This window comes from Cicer arietinum, chromosome 3, assembly GCF_000331145.2.
Source record: "Cicer arietinum cultivar CDC Frontier isolate Library 1 chromosome 3, Cicar.CDCFrontier_v2.0, whole genome shotgun sequence".
NCBI lineage: Eukaryota > Viridiplantae > Streptophyta > Magnoliopsida > Fabales > Fabaceae > Cicer > Cicer arietinum.
Window position 1 is genome coordinate 3960053 of NC_021162.2, and position 19784 is coordinate 3979836.

A 19784-nucleotide genomic window follows, 5' to 3' on the forward strand; every position below is an offset into this window, starting at 1 on the left:
GAGATAGGTGGGACAGGATGGAGGAGTAGGTGTTGGAGCAGAGGCGGTGTTACGCATATGAGATAGATTTTTGGTGGAAAACTTGGAAATTTTTATCAAAGATTTTTCAGATGCAAGAGATATTCCAAAATGCCTGAAGATTTTAGTCAGGACCATGCCATAAGGCACAATATTCTTTCTGTAATCTTTTTGGGCTGCACAGATCATGTGCTGGAGAATAACATGAGGTAAATTCAATCTCTTGCAGTTTAAAAGATGATAAATGAGCAAGGCGTCATTATCAGAGACGTACTCATGACTTCCACAGTGTGGAATTAGAGTATGTTGACACATGTTGAAAACTTTGGGAAAAGGCTTCAAATAAGTGGCCAAAAATCATGTGGAGTTTTCTTCAAACAGATCGGCCAAAACATCTGTATTTCTAAGACCCAAAGCCGAATACCAGTTGTCACCAAAGACAGATGGCCCTTCCGTTGGTAGCTGAAGGATGTTGGCCAAAATGTCTGGAGTCAATCTGATTTCCACTCCCTTAATTTTTGAGATAAAAAGAGATTTGTCAGCGAAAGTTTTGGCATTGCAGTAGAATGCACGGACAACATCTGGGAAATAAGATTCAGAGATCTTTATAAATGAAGTCCAGCCAAGAACATCCGTATGGTGCTGAACAGCATTTCCATCCACAACAAGATTATCAAAAACAAAAACTTTGTCTATCCCAACTGGGCGTTGAGCCCATTTTTCATTGAAGAGTTTTGATTTGGCAAGGGAGATTAGAGGAGGAGCATTCTGTTTTGGTTTCTTAATTGGGGGAGATGGTTCAGAATCAGAGGACGTGGAGATAAGGGAATGCTGAGGAGATGAAGATCGTTTGGTATGCTTTTGTGGAGAGGATTGTGGATGTTGAGAAGATTCTTGTGGAGGAGCCGTCGGAGAACGTTCTTGTGGTGGGGAACATTCGGGAGAATGTTCTGGAGAGGTGGGTTTCTGACTCGTTTTTAGGTTTTGTTTTGGGGCAAGCGTTTTCTTTTTCTGAGGATTTGGGAGATTTTTTCGAGCAAGAAATTGAGCAATAGTGATTGTGTTTTTGGTTCTCATGGGTTTAGTTGGTGGTTTTGGTTGAGAGAGTGGTTCTTTTTGGTTTGTGGAAGGGGAAACCATGTCATTTAACGATCTCCGTTTTTGATGGGGAGGAGTTGAGTGCGAAGGTTCAGAAGAGAAAGCCGACTTTGAGGGTGTCGAAGGGTTAGTAGTTGTTGATGGAATTTGTGGTGGTGGTGTTGGTACTGTGGGCATCGTGTTTCTTTGTGGTTCAGTTTGTGTTGGTGATTTTGCTACTGGGGGACACGAATCAGAAGAGTCACCACTCTCAGAGTCTGAAATGATGAAATAATGTGGTTTAGGGTTCATGGATTTTGACGTACCAATACCAGACTGGACACGCATGGAGCGGCGTGGAGGAGTGATTCTAGTGCAAAGATGGGGAGACACTTGAGCGAAGTTTGGTGTAGGACGAGTGTATAGTGATGGAAGAAAGATAGACAGAGGAATGAGGTTTAGAACTTCTTGACTATTGTGAGAAGAGGGAGAGGCAGAAGATGTGTGTGGTGGTGATGGGCGAGGTGGTGGAGAGGGAGAACGCTCTCTGGATTGGTATGAGGAAGATGAAGAGGGTGGTGTACAGGGAGAGGCATTTTTTCGTGCAGACTGTTTGGTTCGAGCCATGGTTGTTTTTTGAGAAGAAGATGAACAGTGAACGTGACTTAGAGAAAGAGAAAGATGATTCCAGCTTTTGGGGAAAAGAAGGTGGGAAGAGGAACAGTTTTCTGACTTGAGAAGATGGAGAGAAAAAGGTGGAGTAATGATGAGTTTGTACCTAGGGAAATGGGAAAAGCATTTTGGGGGATTGGAGAGTGTATGTGTCAGCATTCTAACACCAGACACAAGGGCACGTGTAATAAATGCCAAGATTTGCCTTTTTTACTTTTGAGAGGGAAAAGCAGACTGTTGCTTTTTCCAGAACGGAGAATGATGAATCGCGAAACGGAGACTGATAAACGATCTCCGTTTTCTGCAGAAGCAGATTTCAACCAGAATTTTCTGGATTTTTCATGATTCTCAGTTTTTCCTTGATTGAATTAAAACTATCCTCCACAAGAGGCTTAGTGAAAATGTCAGCAAGTTGATTTTGAGTATCAACGAAGATTAATTCAACGTCTTTCTTATTGACATGATCACGAATGAAATGATGTTTTATTTCAATATGCTTTGATCTAGAATGCTGAATAGGATTTTTAGACAGATTTATAGCACTTGTATTATCACAATAAATTGGAATATTGGAATAGCTTACAGAGTAATCTTGAAGTTGGTTCTTGATCCACAAAACTTGTGAACAGCAGTTTGCAGCTGACACATATTCAGCCTCAGTTGTGGATAGTGCTATGGTGTTCTGTTTTCTGCATGACCAACTGATTAATGCTTCACCTAGGAACTGACATGCTCCACTTGTGCTTTTTCTTTCAACTTTGTCTCCAGCATAATCAGCATCACAGTATGCTATAATATCAAAATGGGAACCTTTTCTATACCAAAGACCAAGATTAGTTGTTCCAACGAGATATCTAAATATGCGTTTAACAGCAGTTAAGTGGGATTCTTTTGGCGCTGATTGAAATCGAGCACATAATCCTACTGCAAACACAATATCTGGTCTGCTAGCAGTTAGATATAGCAGAGAACCGATCATTCCACGATATTCTTTTTCAGAGACAGATTTGCCATTTTCATCTTTTTCTAAGGAAGTGGATGGATGCATGGGAGTTGTCATAATTTTTGACTCATTCATTTTATATTTGATCAACAGATCTTTGATATATTTTTCTTGACAAACAAAAATGCCTTTTTCGTATTGTTTGATTTGTAAACCAAGAAAATATCTTAATTCCCCCATCATGCTCATTTCAAATTCACTTTGCATTAGTTTTGAGAAATTTTCACATAGTTTTTCATTTGTTGATCCAAAAATGATATCATCCACATATACTTGAACAATGAGTCATTCATTTCCCTCTGTTTTCTTAAATAAGGTAGTATCGATTTTTCCTTTTTGAAAATTGTTCTTAATCAGAAATGAACTCAGCCGTTCATACCAAGCCCTTGGGGCTTGCTTTAAGCCATAAAGTGCTTTGGTAAGTTTGAAAACATGATTTGGTTTTGATTGGTTTTCAAAACCTGGGGGCTGTTTTACGTACACCTGTTCGTTTAAAAAACCATTTAAGAAAGCACTTTTCACATCCATTTGAAACAGTTTGATGAGTTTATGAGATGCATATGCAAGAAGTATTCGAATAGCTTCTAACCTTGCAACTGGAGCAAATGTTTCATCATAGTCTATACCTTCTTGTTGATTGTAGCCTTGAGCTACTAATCTTGCTTTGTTTCTCACGACCTTACCTTCTTCATCAAGCTTGTTTCTGAATACCCATCGAGTGCCAATAACAGTTTGATCTAAAGGATCTGGTACTAGAGTCCAAACTTCATTTTTCTCAAACTGTAGAAGTTCTTCCTTCATGGCGTTAATCCAAGATTGATCAGTAATAGCATCTTTGATTGACTTTGGTTCAATCTGAGATATCATTGCCATGCTGTCGTCATCATTTTTGAATGATCTTCTGGTTCGGATTCCATCAGCTGTGTCTCCAATGATCTGAGTTTGAGGATGATCTTCAATTGTTTTCCAGCTTTTTGGTGGAGAATGAAACGGAGATTGTTTATCAATCTCTGTTTTCTGCAGACTTATTTCTGCTGTGTTTCAATTTGAGTTTTCTTCTTCCTCATCCTTTTTACTTATATCTAGGTCATCAAACTCATCAAACAATATATGCATACTAATTTCAACAACATTAGTTCTTAAATTGAACACTCTATAACCTTTAGATTCGGTTGAGTATCCAAGAAAGATCACTTTATCGGATTTTGCATCAAATTTTCCAATAAGATCTTTGTTGTTTAGAATGTAACAATAACAACCAAAAATATGAAAGTAAGAAATGTTTGGTTTTCTGTTTTTCCAGATTTCGTATGGAGTTTTGTTGATGATTTTTCTGATAGATACACGGTTCAAGATATAGCAAGAAGTGTTTATGGCTTCTGCCCAAAAATAACTTTCAACATTTGATTCTTCTAAAATAGTTCTTGCCATTTCTTGTAGTGTTCTATTCTTTCTTTCAACAACTCCATTTTGTTGTGGAGTTCTTGCACATGAAAGATTGTGAGATATACCAAGTTCATCAAAAAAGCTTTTGAATGAGGCATTTATGAATTCTCCTCCATGATCACTCCTTATAGAGATGATTCTGGAGTCCTTTTCATTCTGCACCTTTTTACAAAATGTTTTGAATGATTCAAATGCATCATCTTTTTGTATTAAAAACAGAACCCATGTAAATCTTGAGAAATCATCAACAATAACAAAACCATATTTCATTCCTCCTAGACTTGTTGTTTTGACAGGCCCGAATAAATCTATGTGAAGTAGTTCAAGAGTTCTTTTTGTTGTTACAAAATCTTTTGTATGAAAGCTGCTCTTGACTTGCTTACCTTTTGCACAAGCTTCACAGATTTTATCTTTCTCAAAATTAAGTTTTAGTAAGCCTCTAACAAGATCAAGTTTGGAGATTTTTGAAATTGTTTTCATGCTGATATGTCCAGCCCTTTTATGCCAGATCCATTTATCTTTATTGATTAAAGCATGATTCATCAGGTAATTCTTCAAGATATAACACATATAAATTTTTCTTTCGCTTCCCAGAAAACAGAATTTTTCCAGTTTTGGCTTTCTTGATTTCACATACCTTTGGCTTGAAAACGACTTCGCATCCATTGTCGCATAACTGACTTATGCTTAATAAATTGTGTTTTAATCCTTCCACGTATTGGACATCATTTATTTGAGCAGAGTTTGTCTTACCAATGGTTCCATTTCCCTTAATTTGAGCTTGATCATCATTTCCAAATGTGACCGAACCACCATCCTTCTTGCTGAAGGTTATGAAACAATTTCTATCTCCTGTCATGTGCCTTGAACAGCCACTGTCCAAGAACCAAGGCTTTCTCTTTGTATTTTGAAAACCAACCTGCAGGTGATATCATTTCAGTCTTAGGTACCCACTTTGTTTTGGGTCCTTGAGAGTTAGTTTTTAAGTGGTATATCATTCTCGTTTTGGAAACAGCTGTGTTGTTAGTTGCTGATTTTGAAATGGGTTTAACAACATATGATTTAGAGGAGTTGAACTTTGGTTTAAAGGAGTTTTTGAAACGTTCAACTTGTAATTTTGAACTTTCTCCGTTTGGGAGACAAACTGGAGAACGTTCTCCGTTTTGCTGTTTCTTAGATACAATTTTGACAGGATGATTCTCCTGTTTAAAAAGCTTCTTTCTTTCAATTTTTTCATCCCTTTTTCTGAAGTAGCAAGCAAATTCTAGATGTCCAAGTTTTTTACAATATGAGCATCTAGTCTTGCATTTTTCTTCCTTTCTTTCTGGGACAAAGAAGTTTTCATAGAGTTTGGTTTTTTGGGTTTGATTGAAACCAAGACCAGCTTTATCAAAAATTCCTATTTGAGATCCCATGATGTTATGAAAAGTTTCAGTGGCTTTAATGAAGTTTAGTAAATCTGTTTTGAGAAGTTCATTTTCATTTCTAAGTTGAACGTTCTCCATTTGTAGCGCAGAACGTTCTTGACATTCTTCGCTTTCAAAAACTTTTGTTTCTTTCAATTCTTGAATCATTTTTTTTAACAGATTATTTTCAGCCTGATTTCTTTCTTTCGCTTCTTTCTCTTTATAAAACTGTTCTTTCAGAGAACTACATTTTTGAATAAGAAGATTTGAGTCATTTAACAAGTTATCAAATTCATTTCCCATTTGTTGACATAAATGACATGGTTTAGAATTTATTACCTCATCTTCCTCTGTTTTTGCCATCAAGCATATGTTGGCTTCTTCTTCTTCTTCTTCCTCAGTTTCTGATTCCTCTGAATCATCCCATGTTGCCATCATTGATTTCTTTTTGAAGGGAAATCGTTTTGGTGGATTTTTGTTTGATGGACATTCTGCCTTGTAATGTCCCAATTTGTTGCATCCAAAGCATGTGACTTGACTCTTGTCAATCTCTGTTTTAGGATTTCTGTTTTGAAATCCCTTTTTGATTTGATCTCTTCTTCTCATCATTCTTTGTATTCTTCTAGTGAGAAGCGCAATTTCATCAGCATCTCCTTGTTCATTCTCTTCTGATTCCTCTTCAACTGGAACTGTGATTTTTTCTTGAGAGACTTTCAGTGCTATTGCCTTTCCTTTCTTGACTGGTTTGTCTTCTTGCAATACTATCTCATGAGCTCTTAGAGTTCCAATTAGTTCTTCCAGAGGCAGTGACTCAAGGTTCTTGGCTTGGCTTATAGCTGTCACCATTGGTCTCCAAATGATTGGGAGACACCTCATGATTTTTCTTACTCTTTCTTGCACAGTATAGGCTTTGCCAAGAGAGCGCATTTCATTTACTATTGTGGTGAATCTTGAGTACATTTCATCAATGGTTTCTCCTTCTTGCATTTCAAACAATTCGAATTTCCTTATACCAATGTCTATCCTTGTTTCTTTGACATGGCTTGTTCCTTCATGGTGAGTTTGCAATGTATCCCAGACTTCTTTTGCAGTTGTGCATTCATCTACCCTTTCACTTTCTTCCCTGCTTAAAGCACATGATAAGAATAATTGAGCTTTAGAATTTAGAAGTACCTTAGCTTTATCTTCTGCTGTCCAATCTGCTTCCTTTTTTAAGGCAGAATTCGAGTCATCTTGATCAACCCTTGGTGTGAAATCTCCATCTGTGATGATGCGCCACATTCCTGTGTCCTGAGATTTTAAGAACAACTGCATTTTGTTTTTCCAAAAATAATAGTCTGATCCATCAAAGAATGGAGGTCGATTTGAGGATCCTCCTTCAACAATGTATTTTGCTTTCGACATTCTTCTAGATCTTTTCTCTAACACTTGTTAGGTGTTTTTGAACTTTTTAGAGACCGAGCTCTGATGCCAATTGAAGTAACAATGTCGATTTACAAGAAAGGGGGGTTTGAATTGTAAATATGCCTTTTAAAAATTCCTGTTAAAACTTAAGAAAATAACTCAAGAATGATCTTGGTTATGAAACACAAAACGGAGAACGTTCTTGGTTTATGTTATAAAACAGAGAACGTTCTTATATTAGCAGAAAATCAGTTTATATTTTATCTCAAATGATTAATGCAGTATAATAAAGAAGGAGAAAGGAAAGAGAATATCACACAAAGATTTATCTTGGTTCACCCAACGTGGGTTACGTCCAGTCCTCACAATGTGAGATTTTCCACTAAGTGTTTAAAACGAAGAGCCTTCTTAATCTTACAACACCTAGAATAGATCGACCTTGATCTATTTCTTCCTTAATTACTTTCCACCCAGAAAGCAATTACAACACCTATCTAACCTTGATAGGAAGCAATCTTAAACAAACTATAAAGAAACTCTTATAGTTTGAGTTTTTACAAATGATTGAATTTGACAGAATCTGATATTGCTCAACTCTTGTTTGAGAATAGATTCTTTACAGAGTATCTAATGACAATTTCGCAGCTGATATGTGAATGTGCAGCAGTGGCTGTTTCGCGAATTGCAGAAAGTGATGTTGCCTCTGTTTTTGCAGAATTTCAAGCTTAAGTGTGATTGTATATTGTTGATTACTTAGCACTTGAATTTCTTGCTGAGAACTGGGATAATGGCCTTCTATTTATAGACTGTAGATGTACTTGAGTGAAGGTACAAGAGCTGTTGGAGAGACTTTCCTTTTTTGACTAAAACATTATTTTTAGAATAAAAATAATCCTTCTTTGAAATAGCTTTTTGACTTTTAATGGTTTAGCATTTAAAGCATCTATGTCCTTTCCTTGACGTTTCTTCATTGATCTTGGATGGTACATTATCTGCCTTGAGTCTTGAGTGTAGCTAGAGAAGGTTGGAGAAGAATTGCAGATCAAAACAAAGAGAAACAGAGCTGCTGTCTCTGTGCAGAAAAACGGAGAATGATTAACGTTCTTGGTTTTATCAGTTTGAACTTTCTTGAGCTTCAATAATCATTCTAGAGTTCCCGTTTTAAACGTTCTGGATTTCCTTTGTTCTTGTCTTGTCATATACCCAGATTGATCAAACTTTCTTGATATTTGAATTTTGGAGCATGCAGATCGTCACGATTTTTGTCTGTCTTTGAGTCCTTTGATCTTTGCGATCAAATAACCTTTTTGAGTCTGGATTATTCGTACTTGTTCCTTGCCATGTACTTATTAGATATGAATGATTTCCAGAGCAGACGTTTTATCACATGGATAGAAAAGATTTGACCAACTTGCTGTGATGGATAATTTGTTGAAGCTGAAGATCATTCTCTGTTATGATGCATAATGATCTTGTTGTTGTCTTTTCTTGTATTTGCTTCATTCTGCTCTTAATTAAATCCACTCAAAAACACAAGTTAAATTAACATAACATTTAGAATCATAATTAACATTCTTAATTAACCTTTGTTTATTTTCATCAAAACTTAAAATATAGAGTTTGTCTCAACAAAATCTACATTATTTAAAAGTAAAGTTCGCGCTTATCGGATCCAACAGTTCAATATTAATTATTTAGACTAAATATGACTTAAAAATTCTAATTTCAATTATCCAACAATTCAATCTAACTTAATTATACTAACTATGATTGAGAAATTACAATTTTGATGATCTCACGGTTCAATCTTAACTAAATAGACTGATTATGATTTAGAAGTTTAAATTTCAATCATTAAACGATATAATCTTAATTAATTAAACTAAATATAACTTAGAAATTTAAATTTCATTATCCGACGTTTCAATTTTAACTAATTAAAGTGATTATGACTATGACTTATAAATTAATATATCATATTTTTAATTATATAAAAATTGTATAATTTTTTTAACAGTAAATTAAAGGTAAAGAATTGACATTTTAACTTAGAGTAAAGGTCCATTTTGACCGATTTTGATCCATGAGAAATTTTGAGAGACCTAATTTAATCATTAAGAAAACTAAAACCACTTTTTAGTCTCTAAAAAAAATAAATCGAGCTAAATTAGTCCTTAAGAAATTTGAAAGAACCAATTAAGTCACTAAAAAAATTAAAAACACATTTTAGTCTTTAAGAAAAATAAATCGGGACAATTTAGTTCTTTACTCAATTTAGGGGAAAAAAAAACATAGTGTTATTTCATCTAGAGAAACTACAAGTTTAAGATAGAAACTCTCTTTTGGTTCCATAGTGGTATGCGATTATGAAGATGTGACTTCTGCCATCTCTGTAGTTTCTTTCAGAAGTTGCATTTTCCTCTTCATTCCCATGTTTTTCTTCTTTGTCTTCGCATTTCTGAAGGTGCGTTATTGTTTTTCTTGCTCGCGTTTTTGAATGTGCCATTTCATGTACTGTTCATGCGATTTTTGCTTGTTGTTGGTATTTTAGGTGAATTTTTTATTTGGCATTTGCGATTTTTGGATATTTTGTTCATCGTTGATGGAACTTTCGGTTCTTACTTTGTCATGTTGTGGTTTTTTTTTTTTTGTTCTTGTTCTTTGCTATTTGATGTAAAAAAATTATTCAAATTTAAGTGATAAGTACAAATTAGATCAACAAATTAGAAGAAATTAATTTCGTAAGAATATGATCACAAGTTGATACCTTTTTTTTATATGTTATGTTTTGAATCATTTTGATTACCGTTGTGGTTTAATTTGAATATTATTACCGTTGCTTTTTAAATTATATTATAATTTAGTAAATTTTTTGTTGTAGAGATTAAATAGTTCATTTAATTATTGTTAAAGATTTAATTGTCTATTTTTAATTATTGTAAAGGATCTAATTATTATTATTATTATTATTATTATTATTATTATTATTATTATTATTATTATTATTATTATTATTTTATAGAATTACACGTGAGAGAATCAAGTTGATGAGTAATCGAACAAGTTAGCAAAAAAAAATTAATGTTCTAATTATACTACACATAAAGACTAATTTAGTCCGATTTATTTTTCTTAGAGACTAAAAAATGCTATTATTTTTTCAAAGACTAAAATAGATCTTTAAAAAATTGTGAGAGAACAAAATTGATCTTTTACTCTTTAACTTATTAATTATAAATTGGTATAAAAAAATTTTAGTAAATTAAAAAGTAGGAAAAGTTTCATCTACATTGTTGTACCATAGATCATCAACACCTAAAATTCATGACATGACATTACTCCTTTTATTATTGGTTGAACCAGTAAAATTAAGTAATGCACCATAAAAGTGTCCTATTAGAATAATATGTTTTTGATAAAATCATTAATATTATTTTTGGTTTGCAGATATCATTAATATTTAATCTTGTATTTTGATCAAATATGAGTTATCACCTATGCTTGGAGATGGAAACCCACGACATAATATAAAGGTGAGTACACATAAATGACATTTTCAGTCACGGCTCTCAGCATATTAATTTGTATGATTATATAGAGCCTATATTTAAGGGACGTAAAAAAATTATTTTTATTTATTACTCCATCCATTCAAAAATATTGTCTTTCAATTTATTTTTTTTGTATAGATTAAGAAAAGTGATAAATGAATAAGTGTTGTTGAAATTAAAAGTTAGTTGATAAATCAATTAATGACACTCAACTGATAATTTTATTTGTTTCAAACGATTACATAAAGAAAAAAACTTTGTTTTTTGATTGTGAGTTCTTTAACTACTCAAAAGATTAATAAGAAGGAAGTTGAGTTTTTAGGATTTATTAAACTAATGAAAACACAAAGCACACAAATACAAGTATAAATTGCGAGTAAAAAAAGAATAAATTTGATTGACTGCGTGTGTTTCCAATGAACTATATAATGAATAATTGTAAACAAATGTTAGTCTTTCTTGCCAATACATGGTGACCTTTGACCTTGATCTCCCTCAATCGACACATGTTTTTCCACTTACTTGGACTCATTGAAAATACTTGGCTTCAGTTAGTGGTAGCTAAAAACATGGAACACAAGTCATGTATGAGTTCCCTTAATTCACATATGTCTTTCCACTCACTTTGAGACTCATTGAAAATAGTTAACTTCACTTAGTGGTAACTAAAAACATGGAACACGAGATTTTTTAGACTTGAAAAGGATTCTCCTAACATTCATTCCACTATTCCTAGTTCGTTGGACTATCTAAACATCAACTAAACCACTTTCGGCTCTTGACCGTTCTCGACTAACAAAATTATAATATTTTTTAGTGTAACAATTTTACAAAATTGTCCTCATTAATTATTAACACTAGTCAGAGATACATAATAAAATATAATCACTTCAAAGTTGTACATGTACTATTAATTAATGTTGCATTATAAAAAGTAAATTGAATCAAAGCAACAATGGATCTTAAGCACGTAAGGGAGAATACATGAATCAAAGCTTCAAAATAAGATTTACAAAGAACTTGAACATAAGAACCTAAAAAGTGACAAACAAGTGCAATCCGAAATTCAAGGAACAAGAACATGAAACATTTACGAATTCATCATCAATGCAGTTGTGAATCACAATCATCAACATCAAAAGAGAATAGCACCTTGTAAGGATGAATTTGTAAGAAACAATTCAAGATCTCAAGAACAAAAATGGCGCCAAAAATGAAAATCACATAAATCTGAATTTCTTCGAAAGATTTAGCAAAATATGATGTATTAACAATGCTAATAGTGTATATCTAACATGAATTTGATGAAAATATGAAAATCAAAGAAAAGGAAAATGTAAGAAAGTGATAGAAATTTTTTTATTGAATTTCTTTAATTTTCAATCAAGAACACTTCTCATAAAGAAAGAGGCTCATGATACCAAAATGATGTGGATCCTAGATGATTCACACAATCGGATCTCATCCTTAGTGAAAATTTCTTGAATAGAGAGAAAATGAAGGAAAATCTATGAAAATGAAAATAAGTTAGAAATAAAAAGGATGAATACAAGTAAGTGAAAGAGATAAAAAGTGATAAGAACAATCGTCATATTAATGATGAATGATAAGATCAAATTGCGAATCCACCTCAAGAATATCTTCGTTAAGAATCTAGAAATGGTTCTTGAGAGAACCTAAAATAGCAATACTAGCTCCCAATTCAATCCAAAATTGAATATCCAAATTCATTCATTAATCAACTAAAAATTGATTGCCTTTATGGATGGGTATTTGGCGATAATCATTTTGTGACTTTGTCCATTGTCACCTGCATCAACCAAAGGTGATAGCCCCTCACATCCTTTGTATATATGTCAAGGATTTTTTTCAAGTGAACTGTGCACGTTTCTGTCATTGATTTGCTAAATATGTGATTTATTTATCTGTCATTGATTTGTTAAATATGTGATTTATTTATCTGTCATTGATTTGTTAAATAAGTGATTTATTTGTATATCTTTTTCGCAGTACTTATATTTAGATATTGCATCAACTTTCTTGAATAATCAAATCAAATCAATTCAATATGAAATCATCGAATGAAAGAAGATTCAATGAGACTTTTAAACTCACCACCTTAGAACTCACCACAAATGTAAATCAATCAAATGAAAGAAGATTCAACGATTCATATGCAAGTTAAGCCAAATCTTGTAATAACTATAGTATATTACATTATTATATAACAGTCACACTAATCAAATATAAAGTATCTCCTTGCTACTTGGTTACCTAAGTTATTTCATTGAGCAGCATAGTTTTCTTTATGATTATAGTGTAAAGGAAGAAACTTACATGGTCAAGAAGAAATAGTGTTTTTCGAGATGATATCAAACGATATTCCATTTTGTTGAAGTCTCTGCTGGAGATCAGTTGGACCGAATACAATTCCGGGAGTATAAACTCCTCCTTTAGGTAGGTTGTTGCGCTGACTGAGAAGAATGAGAGCACACTGAACAAGAATTATTGGGGTTGATACATATCCGACTTCAGGTCCCGTTACTCGTGTTATAATTTCCATGTCAGGTTTTGCGTTTACTTGTGAAGCAAGATTCTCGTTATTGAATCCTTGACCAACAAACCACATTTTGAACGAAGCGCTTTCCACCTCTTCGTTGGAAGGGCCATTCTTCCTGAACAAACCAAGGCTAAAAAACGAAGGAAAATTCAAAAGAAGTCGGCGTCCGAAACTAGTGCTTCCTAAAAGGCCAATGAAAATCCCAATCATAGTGATTCTTAAAATTCCCAACAAAGATTTTGAGCCTATTTTCACACCGAAATGAGCTGGCTTAACAGATGACCAGAAGGCTTCTCTTTTCTCAACCATCTCGGGACTCTCGTTCGACCCCGGGAGACCTTTGGGTTTTTCTGTTAGAGTTGAAAGTGTTCTTCGAACAACGCTTGCATCCGCCGAAGGTAGCATTACTGCCCAAAGACCAATTTTCTTCTGGTGTTCTATAGTCTCTCCTTTCGTAGGAGAGGGCCCAGGAATCTACAACCACGAAAAGAGAAATCGATAAAATGATAATATTAAAAAAAATAAAAATGAGCATACATTAATTCAACATCAATCGTCAAGACTAGACCATCCAAATCCTAGAAGACTAGGCTTTCTATTGTTCAAGTCCAATAGCTACTCCATGCTTTGATTTCTACTCCCAGAAACCTGAGTAATTGACCACTGATTGTATGCACAATAATAATCACAATGGAAACTAATAATAATAACTTTGTTCGAGTTATGAATGCAATAAATCCTATTACTTCCATCCACCCTCCTAATCCATAAAGATTTACCTCCTCTGTAATTAGTAATTCATTTTAGAAAGTAAAGTAAGTAATCTATATTGTTGATAATAAAATTTATTTACAATTAGTATTTCAATACATCCATAATATAACATTAACAGATGATTTTCTTATATACCAACAGCTGAGATTACTTAATTATTCTTGCTATAGGAGCCAAATCCAATCCCAAACAAACATACATACGGATAAGAAGAATTTCTTTTACAGTTTCCATCATTTCATCACACAAGAAAAACTTCAGTCCAATTAATTACGCTTACATCCTGATTTTATCATATCTATACCATATAAAGAGAATTCCAAACTTACATCCTGATTCTATCATATCTATAGCATATAAAGAGAATTCCAAACGCAAAACACTCTACTTTTCCAAATTTAAATTTAAATTTAAAAACATACAACACAAGTAGAAATAAGGGAGAATGAGGATTGTTGGTTGTGGAGGGATGGTGGGTTGGTGGGACAAACTGTTATTCAGCAAATGGGTGGCTATAAAATATCAGAATTTCGATCTTCCAAAGTGAGTAAAGTGTAAAGTGAGAAAATCAAGGGTTATTATTGTAACAAGCTCATGATTTGTTATAATGTACCTACAATATCTACATTTGATGAATCCTTTTATAACTCAAGGGTGTGGGGTACTAAAGCACCTCTAAGAGTATCAAACTTTGTATGGCACATGCTTCAGAATAAAAATGCAACAAAAGACAACCTGTACAAGAGAGGAGCAATCAGAGAAGACATGAAGCAGTGTATTGGTGGCTATGGTGAACAAGAGACCGTTTTAGATTTATTCTTTGAATTTTCAAGGTGCGAAAGTGAGGAAAATGTATTAATGCAGCATAAGGTGTGTGCTAAACAGTGAGAACAATGAGGTTATGTGCTTGAATTGGAAGTGAAATGGGGGAATGATCAAAATTTCCATTGAATCCATAAGTGGTTTGATAGGCTATTATGATGTTGAAGAGCTAAAGGGCATTTCTATTGGGTTGGACAAAGTGGAAGATAAAGAAAAATATCAAAACAATGCAGCAACTGGGTTTCTGTAAAACAATGTTGTAAATGGCAGGTTGAATTATCCTAAAACTGAAAGCAACATTGTGCTAAACAGTGTTTTAAAAAATGGACTAGAGATTGATCATCCGAGGCATGATACAATAGTTTAATTGATTTAACTAGATGACTAATAAATTAAAAATAAGTATTTTAAAAAGTATTTTTTCGGAAAAACGGAAGAAGAAAACTAACTTGTTAACTAGGATTTGGATTCGATGCAATCAGGGCATCTTGAATTCATGTATTCAGGGTTTCATGGACAATGGCAGATCCAGAAATATTGTTTATTGAGCACAAGAAAAAAAGTATAATATGTTTTACAAAATCAAAATATAGAATAATAGCTCAAACCATTCTTAATTAAGAAAAACATGAAAATTTAATTGATTATGGAAATTAAAAAAAAAATCTATAATATTATAAGTTTTTATAATATAGTGGGTGAAAATAATCTAAAATATTTTCACATAAAAAATAGGCTTAATTGCAATTCATAATTTCAATCTTGGTCCATTTTCCCTCTATTTTGAGATATGGACAAATTCTTCAACTACTTCCGCCACTACACTATTGTCATTCACTAAACTTCCATTTCTCACTCCATTCAAGTTTTGAAAAAGTCAACTTCGAAGTTTTGTCAAAAAGAGATTTAAGGAAAACGCGAGACGATTTTGACGTAGGAACTCAAAAACCGAGGAGAAAATATTGGGCAAGTTTAAATTTCGAAGGTTATAAAACCACTGAGGACGAAGAGATAACCACAAAGGAGATATATCAAAAATTATTTATTTTATTTTTTAATGAAAATAAAAATATTTCATTGTCATGTCATTACAAAGTTCACATGTCATCTTACATCAATAATAAAAAAATTGAAGAAAATAAGTGGGGCAGCAAAATTAGAAAGAAGTAAATGTGAGGGCCGCAAAATTAAAAAGAAGTAAATGTGAGGGCCGCAAAATTAAAAAGAAGTAAATGTGAGGGTCGCAAAATTAGAAAGAAGTAAATGTGAGGGCCAAATTGTTTGTTTTAATATAGGGGACCAAAATCATACAATTGAGAAATTAGATGAGTAAAAAAAAACAATTAAGCCTAAAAAATATTTGATCATTTAACGTGAAAGGAAGAAAGATAGAGTGTGTAAAGATGTAGACAAAAATATAATGAGAGTGAATATTGGCGGATCCAGAAATTTCCTCCAAAGTGGACAATAAAGTAGTGTATATATTTAGATCAAAGAAAAATATTATTAACTCTTCAAATATACATAATTATAATGAGTGGATCCACATAGATTAAAAGAAAATTAAAGAAAGTAGAGTGGGGACAAACATCTATTTTTTTTTTTTTGTTAGGAGAGTGAAATATTTAAAAGTGTATTAAGCTCTAAACAATAAATTTCCTACTAGTCAAACAAGCAAAAAAGTTGCGGGGGCAAAAGCCCCTTCTAACAGAATAACAATCAATCGGCGAACTGGTGGATTCTCAGTTCAACCGATGAAACCGGTTCAGTCCGGTTCATAAAACACTAGTGCTAAAAATAATAATTAAACTTAAAGAAAAAAATAAAGAAAATAACGAAGTTTACCATTGGTCTGGGTCTTCTTTTAGGTCTAGACCTTCTAAGCTGTTGCAACTTACTCGCATTAGCCACACCAAGAACCGCAGATTCATAAGTAGCAAAATTCCCCACAATTCTCTTCTCAGACTCCAAACTAACATACGCCTCAACCCTATTCACCACACTGGGCCCCACCCACTGCAACGAATTATACAACAACCCAAGCTCAGCCGGTACCGAATCAAATCCACAACCCGAAACCACCAACGAACCTCTCTCAACCGCCCTATCATGGTAACTAACTTCCATCCTCTCCATGAATTCCGGCTCGCCGGAAATATCTATGTAATCGCATCCCGAATCGACGCAAGCGGCGACGACGGGATCACCGTGGTGGCGGAACGGACCGACGCAGTTGAGGATGAGATTGGTTTGGGAGCAGAGGGAACGGAGGGAGGGAGGGTTAGTTGTATCGGCGAGGAGAATGGGGAGAGATGGTGGTGGGTTGGGCTTTGAAGCCCATATGAGAGTTTGGGCTAGTTTAGTTGGGTTACGGCCTGCTATGGCTATGGAATTGAAAGATGAGAATGATTGATTGTTGTTGAGGAATTTGAGAGCTTCTTTGAGAACGTATTTGCCTGTGAAACCTGAAGCACCTAGGATTATTAGGTCGAATTTTGTTACATTTGGTTCCATTTGCAAGTGGAGAAGAGAAGATAACACTGGTTTTGTTCTCACTTCAGTATTATGTAGATCAATATTTGAAAACTTAGAAAAACTCTGTACAGTAAAATTTATATTTATAGATGGTAAAATTTGTCTTTATATAACCATAAAAATTTTGAAAAAATAAAAAAGATAAAATTTGATAAGGATATTTTTGGGATAAAATAATATTGTAGGTATACAAACTTATTTGTAAGAGTATCATTAATAAATGAAAAAAATAGGATGTGCATAATTAGTTTAATTTTTTGTTTTACATTGACATTCAATTAGAGCATAGTATTTTGTGATTATTTTTAAATTGTGTTTACACTAACAATATATAATAAAAAAGAATTCATAGTTTTCAACTTTATAAGTGGTTAGAATTTTAAATTCCAATAAGTTCATCCTTTAGAAGTGAAGTTTAGGTTTTTCTTCCTATAACATCTAAGACAAGATTTCAATAGTGTTAGTTTAACACACACTTGAGAAAGTATGTTAAAATATATTTATGCTTTGTAAATATATCATGCTTTAAATTTAGTTATGTTAAGGATATTTTATTTAGTTTTTCTTTTTCAATAAATATACACATTTTATTTTTTGTCTTTGATATTTTGTTTTTAATATATATTTTTTGTTTGATTCATGTAAATATTCATTTTACATTATTACATGAATCAATTCAAATACAAATAATTTTTGCATAGACTAAAAACAAAATATTAAATATTAAAAAAAAATCAACAAATAATATTTTTACAATGATTAAAATATGTCTTTGTAAGTTCTAATGATATTTAATTTCTACTTCTAAAAGATAATGTTAATTGTAAATTGGTATGATAAGTTATAAGCAATTATAAGATATGGATTTATGAATGATCCCTAACTAGCCAACCTTTTATTTAACTTTTTTTGTTTGTTTGAGAAAACCTCTTTTTAAGTTCTATTTAATGACATTTTATGCATTTAAAATTTATTTTAATATGATTAAAATTAATTCATAAATTTTATAAACTTATTAGTTTTAATATGTTCAAGATTTGTAACTATGAATTTTTCTTTTTCTAACTAAAATTGATAGGTAAAAGCATCATTACAGTGAATGTGATCCAAACCACGTTCAATTAGCTTTCCATAACTATATTCAATTAATATTCATCTTTTGCCTATAAAAAATCAATATATAGTTAGACATACCATATCTATTTTGAAAGTAAATTTTAAAAAAAATGTATTATAACAATAAGTATAGCTTTGATGGTAAAGTGTAAGGATATCTTATAAAATCATCTATAGAGTATCATTAGAAGTGAGTTTATCCACTTAGAAATTCTCCAGAATTTTGTGTTTTTATTACTATATCATTAAGGAAATGCCTCTTGAACTAATTTGTATTTTACTAATAGATAAGTTAAAATATTATTAAAAAATAAATTAAATTTGACTATGAATTATTTTATCACGAATGAACAAATTCATTATTTTATTCTTTTATCTGCAAAATTATTTTTGTAGTTTAGACTAGTCCTTTTTAAAAAATAATTTGAACTATTTACTTGCTTGACTAAAAATGGAATTCTTATTATTTTTCTAATTTAATATTAATAAAAAAGTAGTACAGTAAAAATTATGTTTCAAAATTCACCTGTGATAAACCATCCATATAATAATATGTACAATATAAAATAAAAATTTGGATCAACAGCCACAAACTCTTTTTCTTTTTCTGTATATGGTTGTTAAACTCTTTTTCTATGATATAGTTGGTAAACTCTTTCCGTGTGTTGTATGTGTATATATTTAATTATATAATAACATTTTATCATGCAAAACTCTTCTTATATATGGTTGTTAAACCCCTTTTTCTATGATATAGTTGGTAAACTCTTTCCGTGTGTTGTATGTGTATATATTTAATTATATAATAACATTTTATCATGCAAAACTCTTCTTATATATGGTTGTTAAACCCCTTTTTCTATGATATAGTTGGTAAACTCTTTCCGTGTGTTGTATGTGTATATATTTAATTATATAATAACATTTTATCATGCAAAACTCTTCTTATATATGGTTGTTAAACCCCTTTTTCTATGATATAGTTGGTAAACTCTTTCCGTGTGTTGTATGTGTATATATTTAATTATATAATAACATTTTATCATGCAAAACTCTTCTTGTATATGGTTGTTAAACCCTTTTTTCTATGATATAGTTGGTAAACTCTTTCCGTGTGTTGTATGTGTATATATTTAATTATATAATAACATTTTATCATGCAAAACTCTTCTTATATATGGTTGTTAAACCCCTTTTTCTATGATATAGTTGGTAAACTCTTTCCGTGTGTTGTATGTGTATATATTTAATTATATAATAACATTTTATCATGCAAAACTCTTCTTGTATATGGTTGTTAAACCCTTTTTTCTATGATATAGTTGGTAAACTCTTTCCGTGTGTTGTATGCGTATATATTTAATTTCATATTCTTATCAAATTAATTATTAAAAAATTAA

The 19784-nt window shown here is 32.3% G+C and overlaps 1 protein-coding gene across 1 annotated transcript; it reads right to left on the minus strand.

Annotated features, from left to right (window-relative positions):
- Positions 1-12746: 12746 nt before the first annotated feature.
- LOC101497584 (probable mitochondrial saccharopine dehydrogenase-like oxidoreductase At5g39410) lies at positions 12747-17330 on the minus strand. The gene is made up of 2 exons (XM_004491802.3): positions 16579-17330; positions 12747-13611 (listed from the first exon to the last, which is right to left on the minus strand). The coding sequence occupies exons 1-2, from the start codon at positions 17245-17247 to the stop codon at positions 12919-12921; spliced, it is 1362 nt and encodes a 453-aa protein (XP_004491859.1). The 5' UTR covers positions 17248-17330; the 3' UTR covers positions 12747-12918.
- Positions 17331-19784: the final 2454 nt, after the last annotated feature.